Source organism: Notothenia rossii (genome assembly GCF_949606895.1).
Source record: "Notothenia rossii genome assembly, chromosome: 5".
NCBI lineage: Eukaryota > Metazoa > Chordata > Actinopteri > Perciformes > Nototheniidae > Notothenia > Notothenia rossii.
In genome coordinates this window covers 18,547,461-18,560,565 of record NC_136903.1, presented here as the reverse complement: position 1 = coordinate 18,560,565, position 13,105 = coordinate 18,547,461, and the positions used below count along the sequence as shown (strand labels likewise).

The window sequence follows — 13,105 nt, the reverse complement described above, 5'->3', positions numbered from 1 at the left end:
GGAAAATGTATTTATTAGATAAGGAGTTCCTTTCTTTAAATGATTGTATTAAATCAAGGATAGGCCCATTTTAAAATAACATTATAAATATGAAATTGCTGGATGATGTATTGATATATAGCATTGTGTTAATGTTGCAGCTGGTAAGGTTTTAGATGTCAATTGGGTAGCATGTGAATTATTTCCCGGTAATCAATATACTATATATGATCCCAATCTTAAGAAAATACTATCCAGGTAGAAAATAATCAACTCAAAAGGAGTTATAAATAATTTACTAATCTCAACTAAGATACATGTTTTTTTTCCAATTGCATTAAAAAAGATTATTATTTTATTTGAGTTAATTAAGTTGAAAGGTGAAAGAAAAAAAGTTTAGGCCTGTTGGTTTTCAGTTTTTAAAAAAGAGGAAGGATTAGAGTAAAACAATCGCCATTTCATCATGGAAATAAAATAGGACACAGTAATCTGAACAGCATGCACACAGGTAAATACTTGCAGTAGTGGACGAGGCAGAATTAAATGAAAATAAAATGTAATGTTGGTAAGCTCCATAAAGGGGTATTTTTCAGACTGCAAAGAAAAGGATCTCCACAAGAGGACAGCAGTAGATAACTGGACGCCAGCTGCTCTTAACCCCAGTGGAGGGCAGTGAAGAGCTACTGATGCCGCTAAAATCCACGAAGAATAATTCAACCTGTGCTCATCAGTAAGCGACAAACATGGCCGCCTGTGGGCTACTCCGTTCCCTGTCTTCCAACTTTTTCACAGTTTTGCCATTACTCAACCGCTCGGTAACACTTTCACCGTTGCGGCTGGCATCTACACCTTACTTTGGAAGAACCATAACCACTTCTAGTCGGGTAAAAGCAGGTATTGCCTTTTGCATGTCTTTTATTGTAGCACATTTAGCTAACATCTTCGGTAGCTAGAGGGTAACATTAGCTATATAAGAGGACACGACACTGCTGTTTGCATCTGTTGTTTTTCTTGTTGTCAAACTTAACAACTACTAACTACATCAACTACAAAATACTCCAAAGTCTTCTACAAGGGTGCTGTTTGTGTTCTGAAGTTGTGTTTTTTTGCAGATCTTAAATTCACAGACAAGCACGAATGGATCCGGGTAGAAGACGATGGGAATGGGACTGTCGGTATCAGCAAGTTTGCGCAAGTAAGTTCCCATGTCACACAGACTTTAGTGCATGCACAAGTTCACAATTTTTTTTGCAATATCGTTTGACCTTGCTCTCTGCCACTTACAGGAGGCTCTGGGGGATGTAGTTTACTGTGGACTGCCAGAGGTGGGGACACAGCTGGCTCAGCAAGGTATGGAGTTCAGGGCAGCTCAGGCTAAGGTTTTTGGAAAGGTCATACACTACACGATTTAGTTTATCAGATTCGAAAACGAATTCACCAGATGTATTGATAACTAAAAATCAGCAACCCTAATTTCATGCATTTTATTTCACACTTACCTTTTTAATAATAATATGAATACATTTTATTTTGAGGCGCCTTTCATTACACCCTAGGACACTTAAAAACACCTAAAATACAATACATCTAATCACTTGGTGGTGAAAATAAAATAAATTTCTGCTCAATAGTTGTTAATGCTAATATGTCAATTTAAGGATTTGAGACTTTTTAGATTACTAGCACTGTGTGTTTTTGGCACTATGTAACAAAATGCTTTCTCTGCATTTGACCCATCCTAGTGTTAGGAGCAGTGGGTTGCTATTATGAACGGCGCCTGGGGGAGGAGTGTAGGAAACGGTGCCTTGCTCAGGGACACCTCGGTAGCACTTGGTCTTGCCGGGACTTTAACTGGTGACCTTCCAGTTGCCAAGCCAAGTCCCTATGGACCTCGCCACCACCGAATGCTATTTGGTGTTAACATTCACGAAATATTTTAGTGAAATTTTGGTTTTGTTCCTGTTGGATGAAGGGAACAAGTGTAAAAAGTCTCAATTTCTTTTGAGTTTAGTTGAGATTTTTTAAAGTTTTACCTTACGAAGCCTGCATATTTCATAATGTCATAAAGCAAAAGTATGATATTGTTGTGTTGATAATGAGCAATTTCTTTTCTACTTTCCACCAATAATTAAAACAAAAAATTTGGTTGTAAACAATTTAAACTTGTAGCACCTGTGTTTGGACAAACAAATTAATTGTTGTCATGCCACAAAAAAAAAACCTACCTGAATTAAGTTTACCATAACTAAGCAATATTTGGCTGAACCTTCTGTGAGGTTGCGATTGTGAAATTAACTTACTTTGATGTCAATCTGCCACAGATGAGTTTGGGGCTCTGGAAAGTGTGAAGGCTGCCAGTGAGCTCTACTCCCCCCTGACTGGAGAAGTTGTAGAGGTCAATACTCTCCTGGCCGACAACCCAGGTCTGGTCAACAAATCCTGCTACACAGATGGTGAGTCACTCAGAAAAATGTGTAGTCCAGTTATTTAAAGAGGGCATTTGAAGTTGAAAGCAGCATACTTTAAGCTAGTGTTAGAGCTTATACAGGTGATATTTGACTATGAAGAGTCTAATGGCACATTTCCACTGCAGCGGGGTAGCCCCGTTTAAGCGTCCTCGCTCAGGCCTCGGGCTGCTTCGCTGGCCGTCCGAGGCCGTGGCGCATTTCCATTACAGTTTAGGACCTGGGGTAGCAACGCAGTGTAGGCGGGGACATCTGTGCAGAGACATCCTGGAACACTTTCACATTTCGAGTTGTTCCGTCGAGCTCCCGCTGGATTTGATCATCCCCAATGAGATGTAGGAACGTCGTCACCTCCTCGGTCGACCACGGTGTGCTTTTCTTTGACGTTGCCATTTTTGTAGCTCCTCTGTTTACAAAAATGCTGTGTATAAAAATGCTGCAAGCTTGCTTCTAGATATATATGCGACAATAGGGAGGATCTTGTGACGATTCTCTCTGACCAATCAGCAGTCGAGAATGTTGAAATCACTAGTTCGGCCCTGGCCTGATAGAACCACGATTTTATGGGGCCGGAAAAAGTACCCGCTAGCCGGTGCTACGCTATATGGAAAGGCCACCAAAAACTGGCCTGGCCGCTTGAGGACGATTTAAGGACGCTTAAACGGGGCTACCCGCTGCAGTGGAAATGCGCCATAAGGCCCCAGCCACACTGAGACGAAAACGAACCGAGGTTGATATAAAAAAAAGTCTTCCGTCCACACGGAATCGGCACAAGAAACGTGTCCGTCCACACGAGACCGCTCGACCCGCTGGAGACACTGTAGTACATATGCCGGGCCTGTAAGTGGCGGAAGTACTGTACTTCCGCCAAATTCTAGGGAAATTATACAGATGCCTAGTCCGGCCCTGAAAATGTCTATGCAAACGTTGTATTTTCCATTTTTATTTTGTAATCATCTCGCGACCCCCACTTTTGGAACCCCTGGTCTAGGCTAGGGGTTCCCAAACTTTTCAGCCCGCTACCCCCAAAATAACAGTGCCAGAGACTGGCGACCCCCTGTCGACGGGGGGGGGGGGGGGGGCTATTGAGTTAATTTCAGTTTTCCGCACTCTCGCGGGAGTGTCATTATTGTCTCTATTACTATTAAGTGGTCCTTGGTATGAAAAAGTTGGAGAAACACTGCGCTAGTGGATTGTCAAAGGGGGAGCCTCGTTGCGGGGAAATTATGCAGATGGCTAGTCCGCCCCTGAATATGTCTATGCAAACGTTATTATTAATAATCTTTTCTTTTTTTTTATTATAAAAAAGATTAATCAATTTTTTTTAATCAATTTTTTATTTTTATTTTTATTTTGTAATCATCTCGCGACCCCCACTTTGGGAACCCCTGGTCTAGGCCAGTGCTTCGAAAAAGTGTGGTCCGCGGACCACTGGTGCTCCGTGAGCGCCCCCTAGTGGTCCGTGAGTATATTAGTACAATTTCACATTTGAAATAAATAAATGAATTTAAGTTTTCCGCACTCTCGCAGGAATATCCCCGCAATGGAGCGAGCTTAAGTTTGATTTAGATTGCATGATATAGCCCAGCGCAACACCTTCATCACACATGTTGCCACTTGTTTGTACCATTTTCAGGCGATTTGTAATATGTTCTACAAAAACGATGTGATTTTGGATATTTGTGGAGTTAGGTGGTCCGCGGGTGTTTTTTTATTGGTTAAGTGGTCCATGGTATGAAAAAGTTTGAGAAACACTGGTCGAGGCCTACCCTCTTGCAACAAAAACTTGTCTAAAGTCAATGTACTGGGGAGTTTATGTTAAACATCAAGAAAGTAATTGTTTTACAGATCTTTACAGTTACCATTCATAATAATTCACAGTAATTGGCTTTGAGATTTACTGCTGACTAGCTTCATTATTTGATTTGGACAGTAGGTGGCAGTAATGCAATATAATATAGAAGAAGTTGACTTCAGGATCTTTCAATTGTAAAACATACCTTATATAGCATATTTTGTATAATAAATGCCAATCAAAAACGTTTGTTCTCCCAGTGGCAGAAATGTCTTTGAAAAGTGTTAAAGACAAACACACCTGATCCATACCAATGATGTTGCCTATGTAGCTCTCTATGTTGCAAATACTTTGAATTAGTGTTTAGCATTTTCCATGGCATTCCAGTGTTTTACATTCATTCCTTTTAGCCTTAACTCCTAAACAGCAAATATGTTTCCTTTCCTTTACAACGAGACTACACATAGACATGTATGATAGTGATCCATCACACTAACCATGGTCTACTTTTTGTTGTCAGAATAACATTATCACTGCATGACAATGCACTGCAGAATTGTTAAGTTCACTTATTGCTGCTCTACTATGCATTGATCATGTAGCTTCAAAAGGCAAACACACAACCACTGTGATGGTTTGCTCAAGCAACCACAAAGTACAAGTGTATTTTCATTCTGTAATGAACAAAATTAGCCAATAGCCCCTTTGACAGTGGCAGTGTTGTCAAATGTTTCTTGTGCTAAGCAGACTTAAGAATGATGAAACACTGACGTTGTCCTTAACTCATGGCTTAATCTGTCAACGATTCAATACAGGCTGGCTGATGAAGATGACCATTGGCAACCCTGCAGAGCTGGATGCTCTAATGGATGAAGCAGCCTATGACAGATACATCCGTTCCATTGAGGACTAACCCAACACCTTCTTAAAAGTGCTACGCTTCCTCTCCTTTTTAAACACCACTGGCAGGGAGATCTACAAGGTGTGCCCGTGTCAGCTACAACGCCATGCTTAGCATCCACCAGTGGAGCTCCAGAGCTCCACATATCTGACCTGCCAGTGTTGTAGAGCTGTGAACATTAGGAATAATTGATCTACTGTTAAAGACTGACTTTAGGGGACTGGTCAGTCTGGACTGAATATACATACAGTGTTGAGTTGCTGCAGCCTCAAATCCCCAAACAGAAGAGACTGAGACTCAGTCAATTAAACACTCACTGTCAAAGCAAAGCTGATTTCTGTCGTAGGACTGTGTTAGACTTAAAAAACGCACTTTGGTCTTTATGGTATTAATAATAATAATGTTGGTCTACACCGCATGTGTGACAGTTATACTGTAGACATGGGACTGTAAATTAGAAAATAAACATTTCCTTAGACATTGTTTTCTTCCCTCGTTTTTTATTTCCGAAAAAAGTTTAGAGTTTTAAAAATATGTCCACTGATGTGTTACAGTATGTCAGTGTCACATAATACAAAATCTATTTGCATATTTACTCATTTACATACCTCCTGAACCATTTCAGTCAACCTGTTATATACACACACCTTTATATATACAGTCAGGGGCGGACTGGGAGGAAAAAGTGGCCCGGGGATTAATTGACAGACAGGCCCACTTAATGTGCGGTATGTATCGGCCGGCCAGCGACGAAAGTTTGTTACTTAACAAAAAACCCTATGCATTTTATGTTATTTTGGACAATTATTCATATAGTAATCACATTACCTGAGCCCTTGATTTGCCTAGAGCAAAATAGTTACAGCATATATTTAGTGATTTTAATGTTAACAGATCATTGATGCAATAACATTTGGACCCAATTTGCCTGACTTGACACATGGAATAAAACATGGGTGTAGGAAGCATCCTCAATGTGGGTGAGACAATTTAACAGGGGGTGTGGGCAGGTTGTGGACCTCACCTCCTCGAGGGGGGTCCGGGGGCTAGCTCCCTCGGGAAGATTTTTTTTTTAAATGTTGAAGTTAAATGCATCAATCTGGTGCACTTTGAGAGCAAAATTAGGGACTAAATCTATGGCAGTCAGTAGGGGCTTGGACTGTGAGCCGTAGGGTCGCCGGTTCAAGTCCCTGACCAGACCTACATTTGGAGTGTGGACTTCTACTTGGAGAGGTTGAACAAGGCATCGGACATCCCCCTTCCCCCCTCACTCCCAAAGAATCTTCTTCTTTTTTTTTTTTTTTATCTAAACAAAGCACTTATATACTAATAAAGGGCTGGCTTATCTAAAGCCAGTTGAGTAGCACTTGAAAGGTTTGGCTCTATGAAACCTGATGTACTTATATGATTCTGTTTTCTTCAAGGTTGTATCTTCCTGGTCAAATGTACTTATTGTAAGTCGCTTTGTATAAAAGCATCAGCTAAATGCAATTTAATGTAATGTAACACAACTACTTTTTGCAGTAACTAATAGCGTTACTAGTTACCTATTCCCATTCAGTAACGCCGTTATAGTTACTGTGATTTAAATGGGTGCGTTACTGCGTTACATTATGTGATCCAACTGAACCGAATCTCCCTGTGGATGTAATTTACAGGCGAATACAGTGATGTCCTCTCACAGTACCATGGGAAAGTGACCAGAGACGAGTGATGATTGGTTAACATTTCAGGGTAAACCAATCAGAGACAGAGTTGGGCGGGTCTTGCCTTATGGGGAAAATACACAGAGACAAAAACACTTGCTAACACACACACATACACAGCAACGCCCACCACCAGCACACACACACACACACACAATGGCAGTTGCAAGTATCAGCGAGAGCAACAGCGCATTTACAACTTGGAGATATAACCACTATTTTCAATTTGTGGGGATAAAGGATGCAAAAGATATTACGGTCAAATGTAAACTTTGTGCAGGACAGAAAGCATTGTCCACATCGAATAACAGCAATGCCAATCTCCTGAAGCACCGAACTAATGTACATGTGGGGAGTTGTCTTTTCTCTTACGGTGCCACAGAACAACACAAAAACTTGTATTTGTATTGTTATTATTTGTAATGTAAAGTAACTAGTAACTTTTTTGAGAGCAGTAACTATAACTATTACTAGTTACTTTTTAAAAGTAACTAGCCCAACACTGTCTATGACACACACATAGTTTGTAAACACTGTAAAATAAGGCCTCTTAAAAAAAATCTTTAACTGCTGAGAAACAGTATACCTTTGTTTCCCGACAAACAACTGAATCTATGCAATGTATTTGTACAATTATGTGTAACAGAATTCATAATTGTGTGTTAAATAAGGACACAGCCTTTAAGAAAGGAAGCAGCCTTGTATTGGTGGACCCAGATCCATGTGTTTCACTTAGACTGGTGTCATTCCTTTGGTCAATACCTCATATTCTACTTATTGTTAACAAAATGTTCGAACGAGCTCTTTGCAAATACTGCAACTTTTCTAGTGAAAAAGACAATGCATGTTCATTGTTCTTTACACATTTGTTTGCACTTTAAAAATATTGCTCTGTAGAATTTGATACTTTTGCACTTAACAGCTAGTTACTGGTCACTTAAAGCTGTGAACTTTCGATCTTGGGGTCACCTGAGTGAGGAGACTGCTCCACCAGGTACTACAGAAAACCGGTCCTTGGCTGTTGGAGTTCGTCTGGCCCTGCCTCGAGGCGCAGGAAGCCCAGGGAGTCCCTCGATTCTACGGTAGTCGCTCTCCAGCCTCTCCTTTCTCTGAACTCCCTCGTACATCACACTGGCAGTAAAGTCTCTCTCATTGAGGAAGGCGATGGTCTCATCCCTCTTGCGGCTCACGTATCCTTTCAGAACAGCATTGTAGGGATTCGAGACGGCATCTGCGTCTGGATCTTCCAGCTGGTGTTTGAATTCCATGCGGGTGATAACAGGCAACAGGAACTGCTGTCCCTCTGTCACCACGCCGTCATCCCTGTGTGACAAGCCCAGAGCCTCAGAGACCAGGCGTTGGGGCAGAGGCACCAAGTCGCAGCCTGAGCGCTTGTCCACATATTGTCCAAACTCTTTCCGCACCAGAGCCACATCTTGCAGCGAACGACTCCTCCGCTCCTCCAGATCTGTAACTATTCGCTCAGGATACGTTTGGCCAAAGACCAGACCTAGGCAGTGACGGTAGCAAGGAGAGGATATTTGTATGTTAATGTGTGGGACTAAAAACTTAAGGTAGCATGTTCCATACAAAATAACCTCATTTTTAATGATCATAATAACATTCTCACCAGCACGTCGTAGCATGGGTGCAGGACATTTCCAAGGTTTGTGAACAAGCTCATCAGGTAGCTCGGCAAGTTCTGAACACCACTTTCGAACATAGCTGCCGTAGGGGTCGCAGGTCATGGCTGCATCGACAGGGTGCATTACAAAGTTCCAGTGATCCAGACCACACATGCCTCCATTCTGCCACATCATAGCATCTATGGCAACATCTGCATCCACCAGGGTGTCCTAAACAGATGAGGTTGGTAAGGAGTGCTTATTATTCTGTGTGTTGCTGCTATGACATCTATGTGAGAGCTTTGTGTGCCTGTGTGTATGCATGGACTCAGATCTACCTCAGCACCAAATCCCTCCATAACCCACATTGATTCCTGTCTGACAGCTATTAAAACTTGGATGCAACATAACCTCAAACTGAACAGCAACAAAATAGAACTCCCTCTCCCCTCTCAATCAACTTCCTCTTGACTGCCTTTTTTTGTTTATTTTATTTTACTATATTTACTTGTTTGCCTGTCCTTGTTTGTCTACCCTCCCTCATACTGTAAAGCGTCTTTGAGTTGTGAAAAGCGCTATATAAATCAAATGTATTATTATTATGATAATTATTATTATGTCTCACCTGGAACCAACGATAGCCTTCTTGCCATGGGAGATAGAGATATGCTATTAGAAAAGACGCAACCACATGTCTCATGTAGTTATTCATCCAACCTGTCAGCCACAGCTGCCTCATGGCTGCGTCCACCAGAGGGTAGCCTGTCCGCCCCCGCTGCCAGGCCTTCAGGTGGTCTCTATCACTGCTCCACCGCAGAGCCTGAAAATACGAATATTGCTTTGTAATAAACATAGTTCTTAGCGGTGTCCTTTAGGCTTTGAGTTGTTCAACTTTACATTTCTTGTTGCTTTTATGAGTATTACTTACAATACATTTTAATATGGGTGTTTTACGCTAATCATATACCTTGTATGGAGGTCTGAGGGATTCCCAGGGGAGATCAGGAAACAATGTCAGCTGCCAGTAAGCCAAATCTCTCCACGCCAATTTGCGTTGGAACTTCGGGGGTCGACAGCGCGCCCCTTTGGCATCCCATAACAGCCAGCGAGGGCTTAACTGACCGAAGTGAAGGTAGGGAGACAGACAGCTGGTATTTGGAGCATCTGCCCTGCCTGACTCTTTTTCATATCTATACACACCTAGGAAACATGGAGGGATCATAAGATACTGTTACATCAATGAGACAATTCACAACTTCCATATTGTGCATCAATGTTTACAATGTGCATGCAAGATGTCTCACCATCATTCAGAAAGGCCTCTAGCCGGGCACATGCTCCATCCTCGCTGAAATCCCAGGATTTGCGGATGTTAGCTGCCCAGTCAATCTGAATGCCAAAATATAAATAAAGATATGTTAATGATTTCATGATCTAATCTTGACTGTGTTTTGGATTATAACTCTGCCTTACAGCGCTGCTCTGCTGTGGTTACTGACCGTTGTGCCATCCTTCCTGCGGGGCATACGACCCAGGCCTAGCACGTCCAAAGAGACACCCTGAGGCCAATACGCGGGTGTTGGTAGAGATACAGGAGGGTCCAGAGGGGCCCCTAAAGCAGACCCTGGGTTCTGTCTACAGCAGTTCATGAAGTGAGACACTGAACCTATTCCTAAATCCAGAGAAGATAACACAGTTCACAATTGAATAAACTTACCAATGAACTTGTATTGCTAGCAGATTTAAAGCAGATATTTACCACAAATAATTGAAGTTCTGTTCACCAAAATTAAACTTGTTGCAACTTACCTCTGAGTCCCACACCCTCAGTGCTGACAGAGTAGGGGTCTCTGAGACAGTATGAGTGGTACATCTTGCATTCAACACCATCTTTCTGAAGGGCTGACTCTACATCATCATCCCTCTCCTTCAGCCAGGGCTCATAGAGGGCGTTAGCCAAGACCGTTCTAGCTCCCGTCTCTCTTACTAGCTCCTTAAGGGTACACAGAGATGACCCATTTGCCTTAAGAAAGACAAGATGGCTGCCAATGCGCTCCAGAGATGAAGAGAAACAAGACAAAGCTTGATGAAGCCAATATTTACCTGTTAAAAAGAACAATTGTAAGAGGACAACCATCTGGAGACATGAAACTCAATGAAAAAAATCAATATGGGACAGCGATTGACCATTATTATTATTTCCTCCGTTAACTTACAGGCTCCCCCCATAGCCACTGTTATCCCAGGTCCCTCCTCCTCTTCAGGGCTCCAGATGAAGACAGGGATGACGGGTGAACCAACCTCCAGAGAGCCGATGAGAGCAGGATTGTCCCCAAGTCGCAAGTCCCTCCTGAACCACAGCAGAACGGGTGGTTGTGCTGATGGAGAACAGGGCAAACCTACAACCTTCTGGCCAGCGCCTTTACGCCTCTGCCGCCTGTTCTTAGAGCGTTTTGGTGTCTCTGGTTGATTACAATCTCCCTCGTTCATCATTTGGTTATCTTTTTCAATCATGTTTTGCTTTAAAAACAAGCCGGACGGACTGGAGACACACCCAGCCAGACTTGTCCCTGGTGTCCCCATTTTATATTTGTCAACATTGTTTTTCTGAAGCTCAGTTTCTCTGAATGTCTGTAATGGGCTCGCCTTGACCCTGGCTTCAGTTTGTGTTGTGATGGTGTGTTCTCTCCTACCAACTCCATCTGCTGGCTTGGTGTTGCTGTTTCCCTGAGGCTGAGATACTGTTGACTTTTGAGCAGGGCTTCTCTGATTTGGTCTGTCTCTAGGTGGCTGAAGTGGGGAGTCTTGGCTGGGGGTTGACAGCTGCTCATCTTTCACTTCCAGTAGAGAGAGAGCCAATGCGAGTTGCAGTTCATCATCTTCAGTCTCCAATTCAAATAGGAAAATAAAATGTTAGTAGGCCTACTGTTAAAACAGCTGCTTATCGTCATTGGGGTAGAGATGAAAATATGCAAATACAATATTTGCAATAGCCTATGTGTGTTTGTAACAGGCTTAACAATAGCATGAAAGCAAATTGTTGCAGTTTAAACGGTCAGATGTTTGTACTGTACCTTATGAGATCAACCACCAGGGTAGGATTTTTACAGAAACTATGCAAAAAGGTTTCTGCAAACCTATTCAGGTATGTGTTCTTTTACATGTATGAACTTTTGTGTGCGACACATGCAGGTGATGTCTTAACATTTGAATTACGGACATCTCTCTGACACCCCTATTGGCTATGTTCCACATTTAAGAGCACCGTGCCATTTGTATTTAAACTGATTGTATTGCTAATAAATAACATATGGTTATTAAATGTATTTATTTGAATACACTCTATAAGAAGAGAAAGTTGTACTGGGCCTTCAGGTGATATGTGGCTAAATTATATCTTGGGCAGACTTATTTACTGGACTTACATATTCATTTTTAACTCATCGCATGTGGTATTTGGTCCAAGAAAGCCAAAACACTATATGCTCCCAGTACAGGAGCTAACACAAGTTAGCCTCACCTGACATGCTAATAAGAGCATGCAGGGGAAAATAAGTTGCAAAAAGGAAGTGAAGGGAGAAGACATCAGCTTATTTGGAAAGCCAAGAGTCAGGCATTTATCTCGGGAGCAGGTAGATCAAAAAGTGAATACAATACATGTAAATGAAAGTGCCACTTATATGGGTCCATGTTGCTATATTAGTGCTAATGTCAATTTCGGGGACAAACACTAACTAGTATCATGGCTAATTGTTTGCTAACACGTTAGCCATGACAACTTTTCTTACAAGTTTGGCTAGTTGGGTGACTTGAATTGTGTAGTTTTTCTTTAAATGCATTCTTGTTGTTTCTTCTCTTTTAAAAACTGTAGCCTACATTGTAAGCAACTTTTAACAACTTTGTAACCCAGGTATTTAAAAGTGCAACAACATATAATGCTATTTGTATTAAATAAATAACTTTACCCACTAACCTTGGAGAAATATTGCTCGTAGATGGAGGTGAGGCCGGAGTGCAGGGAGCTGTTGGCCGTGGACAGGGGCTGGATGAGGGCCAGGAACTGAGAGCGGGTCTCCTGGGGCCCCAGAGCGGACACACACATCGCAAAGAACCCCTCTGGATCTTCTCGACCCATCAGAACTTCTATTAACATCCTCCTCACCAAGGCTTTCCTGTCTTCACTAGCAGCCGCTGAGGGAGCCATCTCAAACTAAAAGGTGACTGATTGTTAATAACTATACATTAAACATTTAGCACATAATGCGCTCCACGCCCTCACCATACGCCCAAGTGCCGGTTATCAAACAGCTGATTTTAGGTTACACAATCCATGTGTTTATGTTTTGTAACCTGCAAAGTTTAACATTTGTAATGTGTTTATATCGCCAGTAGAGGGGGTACAAGTCTAATACATACACGCTATGTGGGGAAGATAGGGAAACCAATGGCTGTTTTTCAAAGCATCTGAGTAACAGTTGGGATTCCCTGTTTACATTACGTTTATTAGATATTATGGCAGAAGGATATGATAGATGCAAGAAGAACGCCTGTTTTTGTGTCATAGGTCTGTCTCTCTGTGTTTCATCTTGTCATCAACAGTGTAATCATTCCTTTTCCAAATGTTACATCTCAAC

General features: G+C 42.0%; 3 protein-coding genes across 3 annotated transcripts in view; 2 read left to right on the top strand and 1 right to left on the bottom strand.

Annotated features, from left to right (window-relative positions):
- The first annotated feature begins 663 nt into the window (after positions 1 to 663).
- LOC307041355 (glycine cleavage system H protein, mitochondrial-like) lies at positions 664 to 5,618 on the top strand. Its single transcript, XM_079684707.1, has 5 exons — positions 664 to 873; positions 1,092 to 1,174; positions 1,266 to 1,329; positions 2,301 to 2,432; positions 5,055 to 5,618. The coding sequence occupies exons 1-5, from the start codon at positions 723 to 725 to the stop codon at positions 5,150 to 5,152; spliced, it is 528 nt and encodes a 175-aa protein (XP_079540833.1). The 5' UTR covers positions 664 to 722; the 3' UTR covers positions 5,153 to 5,618.
- Positions 5,203 to 12,675, bottom strand: LOC307041349 (deoxyribodipyrimidine photo-lyase; the record flags this gene model as incomplete). The annotated part of the gene is made up of 9 exons (XM_079684699.1): positions 5,203 to 8,356; positions 8,477 to 8,702; positions 9,097 to 9,291; positions 9,439 to 9,671; positions 9,776 to 9,860; positions 9,971 to 10,143; positions 10,281 to 10,574; positions 10,688 to 11,357; positions 12,445 to 12,675. The coding sequence occupies 9 exons, from the start codon at positions 12,673 to 12,675 to the stop codon at positions 7,812 to 7,814; spliced, it is 2,652 nt and encodes an 883-aa protein (XP_079540825.1). The 3' UTR covers positions 5,203 to 7,811.
- gtf3c6 (general transcription factor IIIC, polypeptide 6, alpha) overlaps positions 12,548 to 13,105 on the top strand; it is a 35,087-nt gene continuing 34,529 nt past the window's right edge. The window contains exon 1 of the mRNA XM_079684710.1: positions 12,548 to 12,688. The gene's annotated coding sequence lies outside the window, so the exon portion shown is untranslated. The remainder of the gene's footprint in view (positions 12,689 to 13,105) is intronic.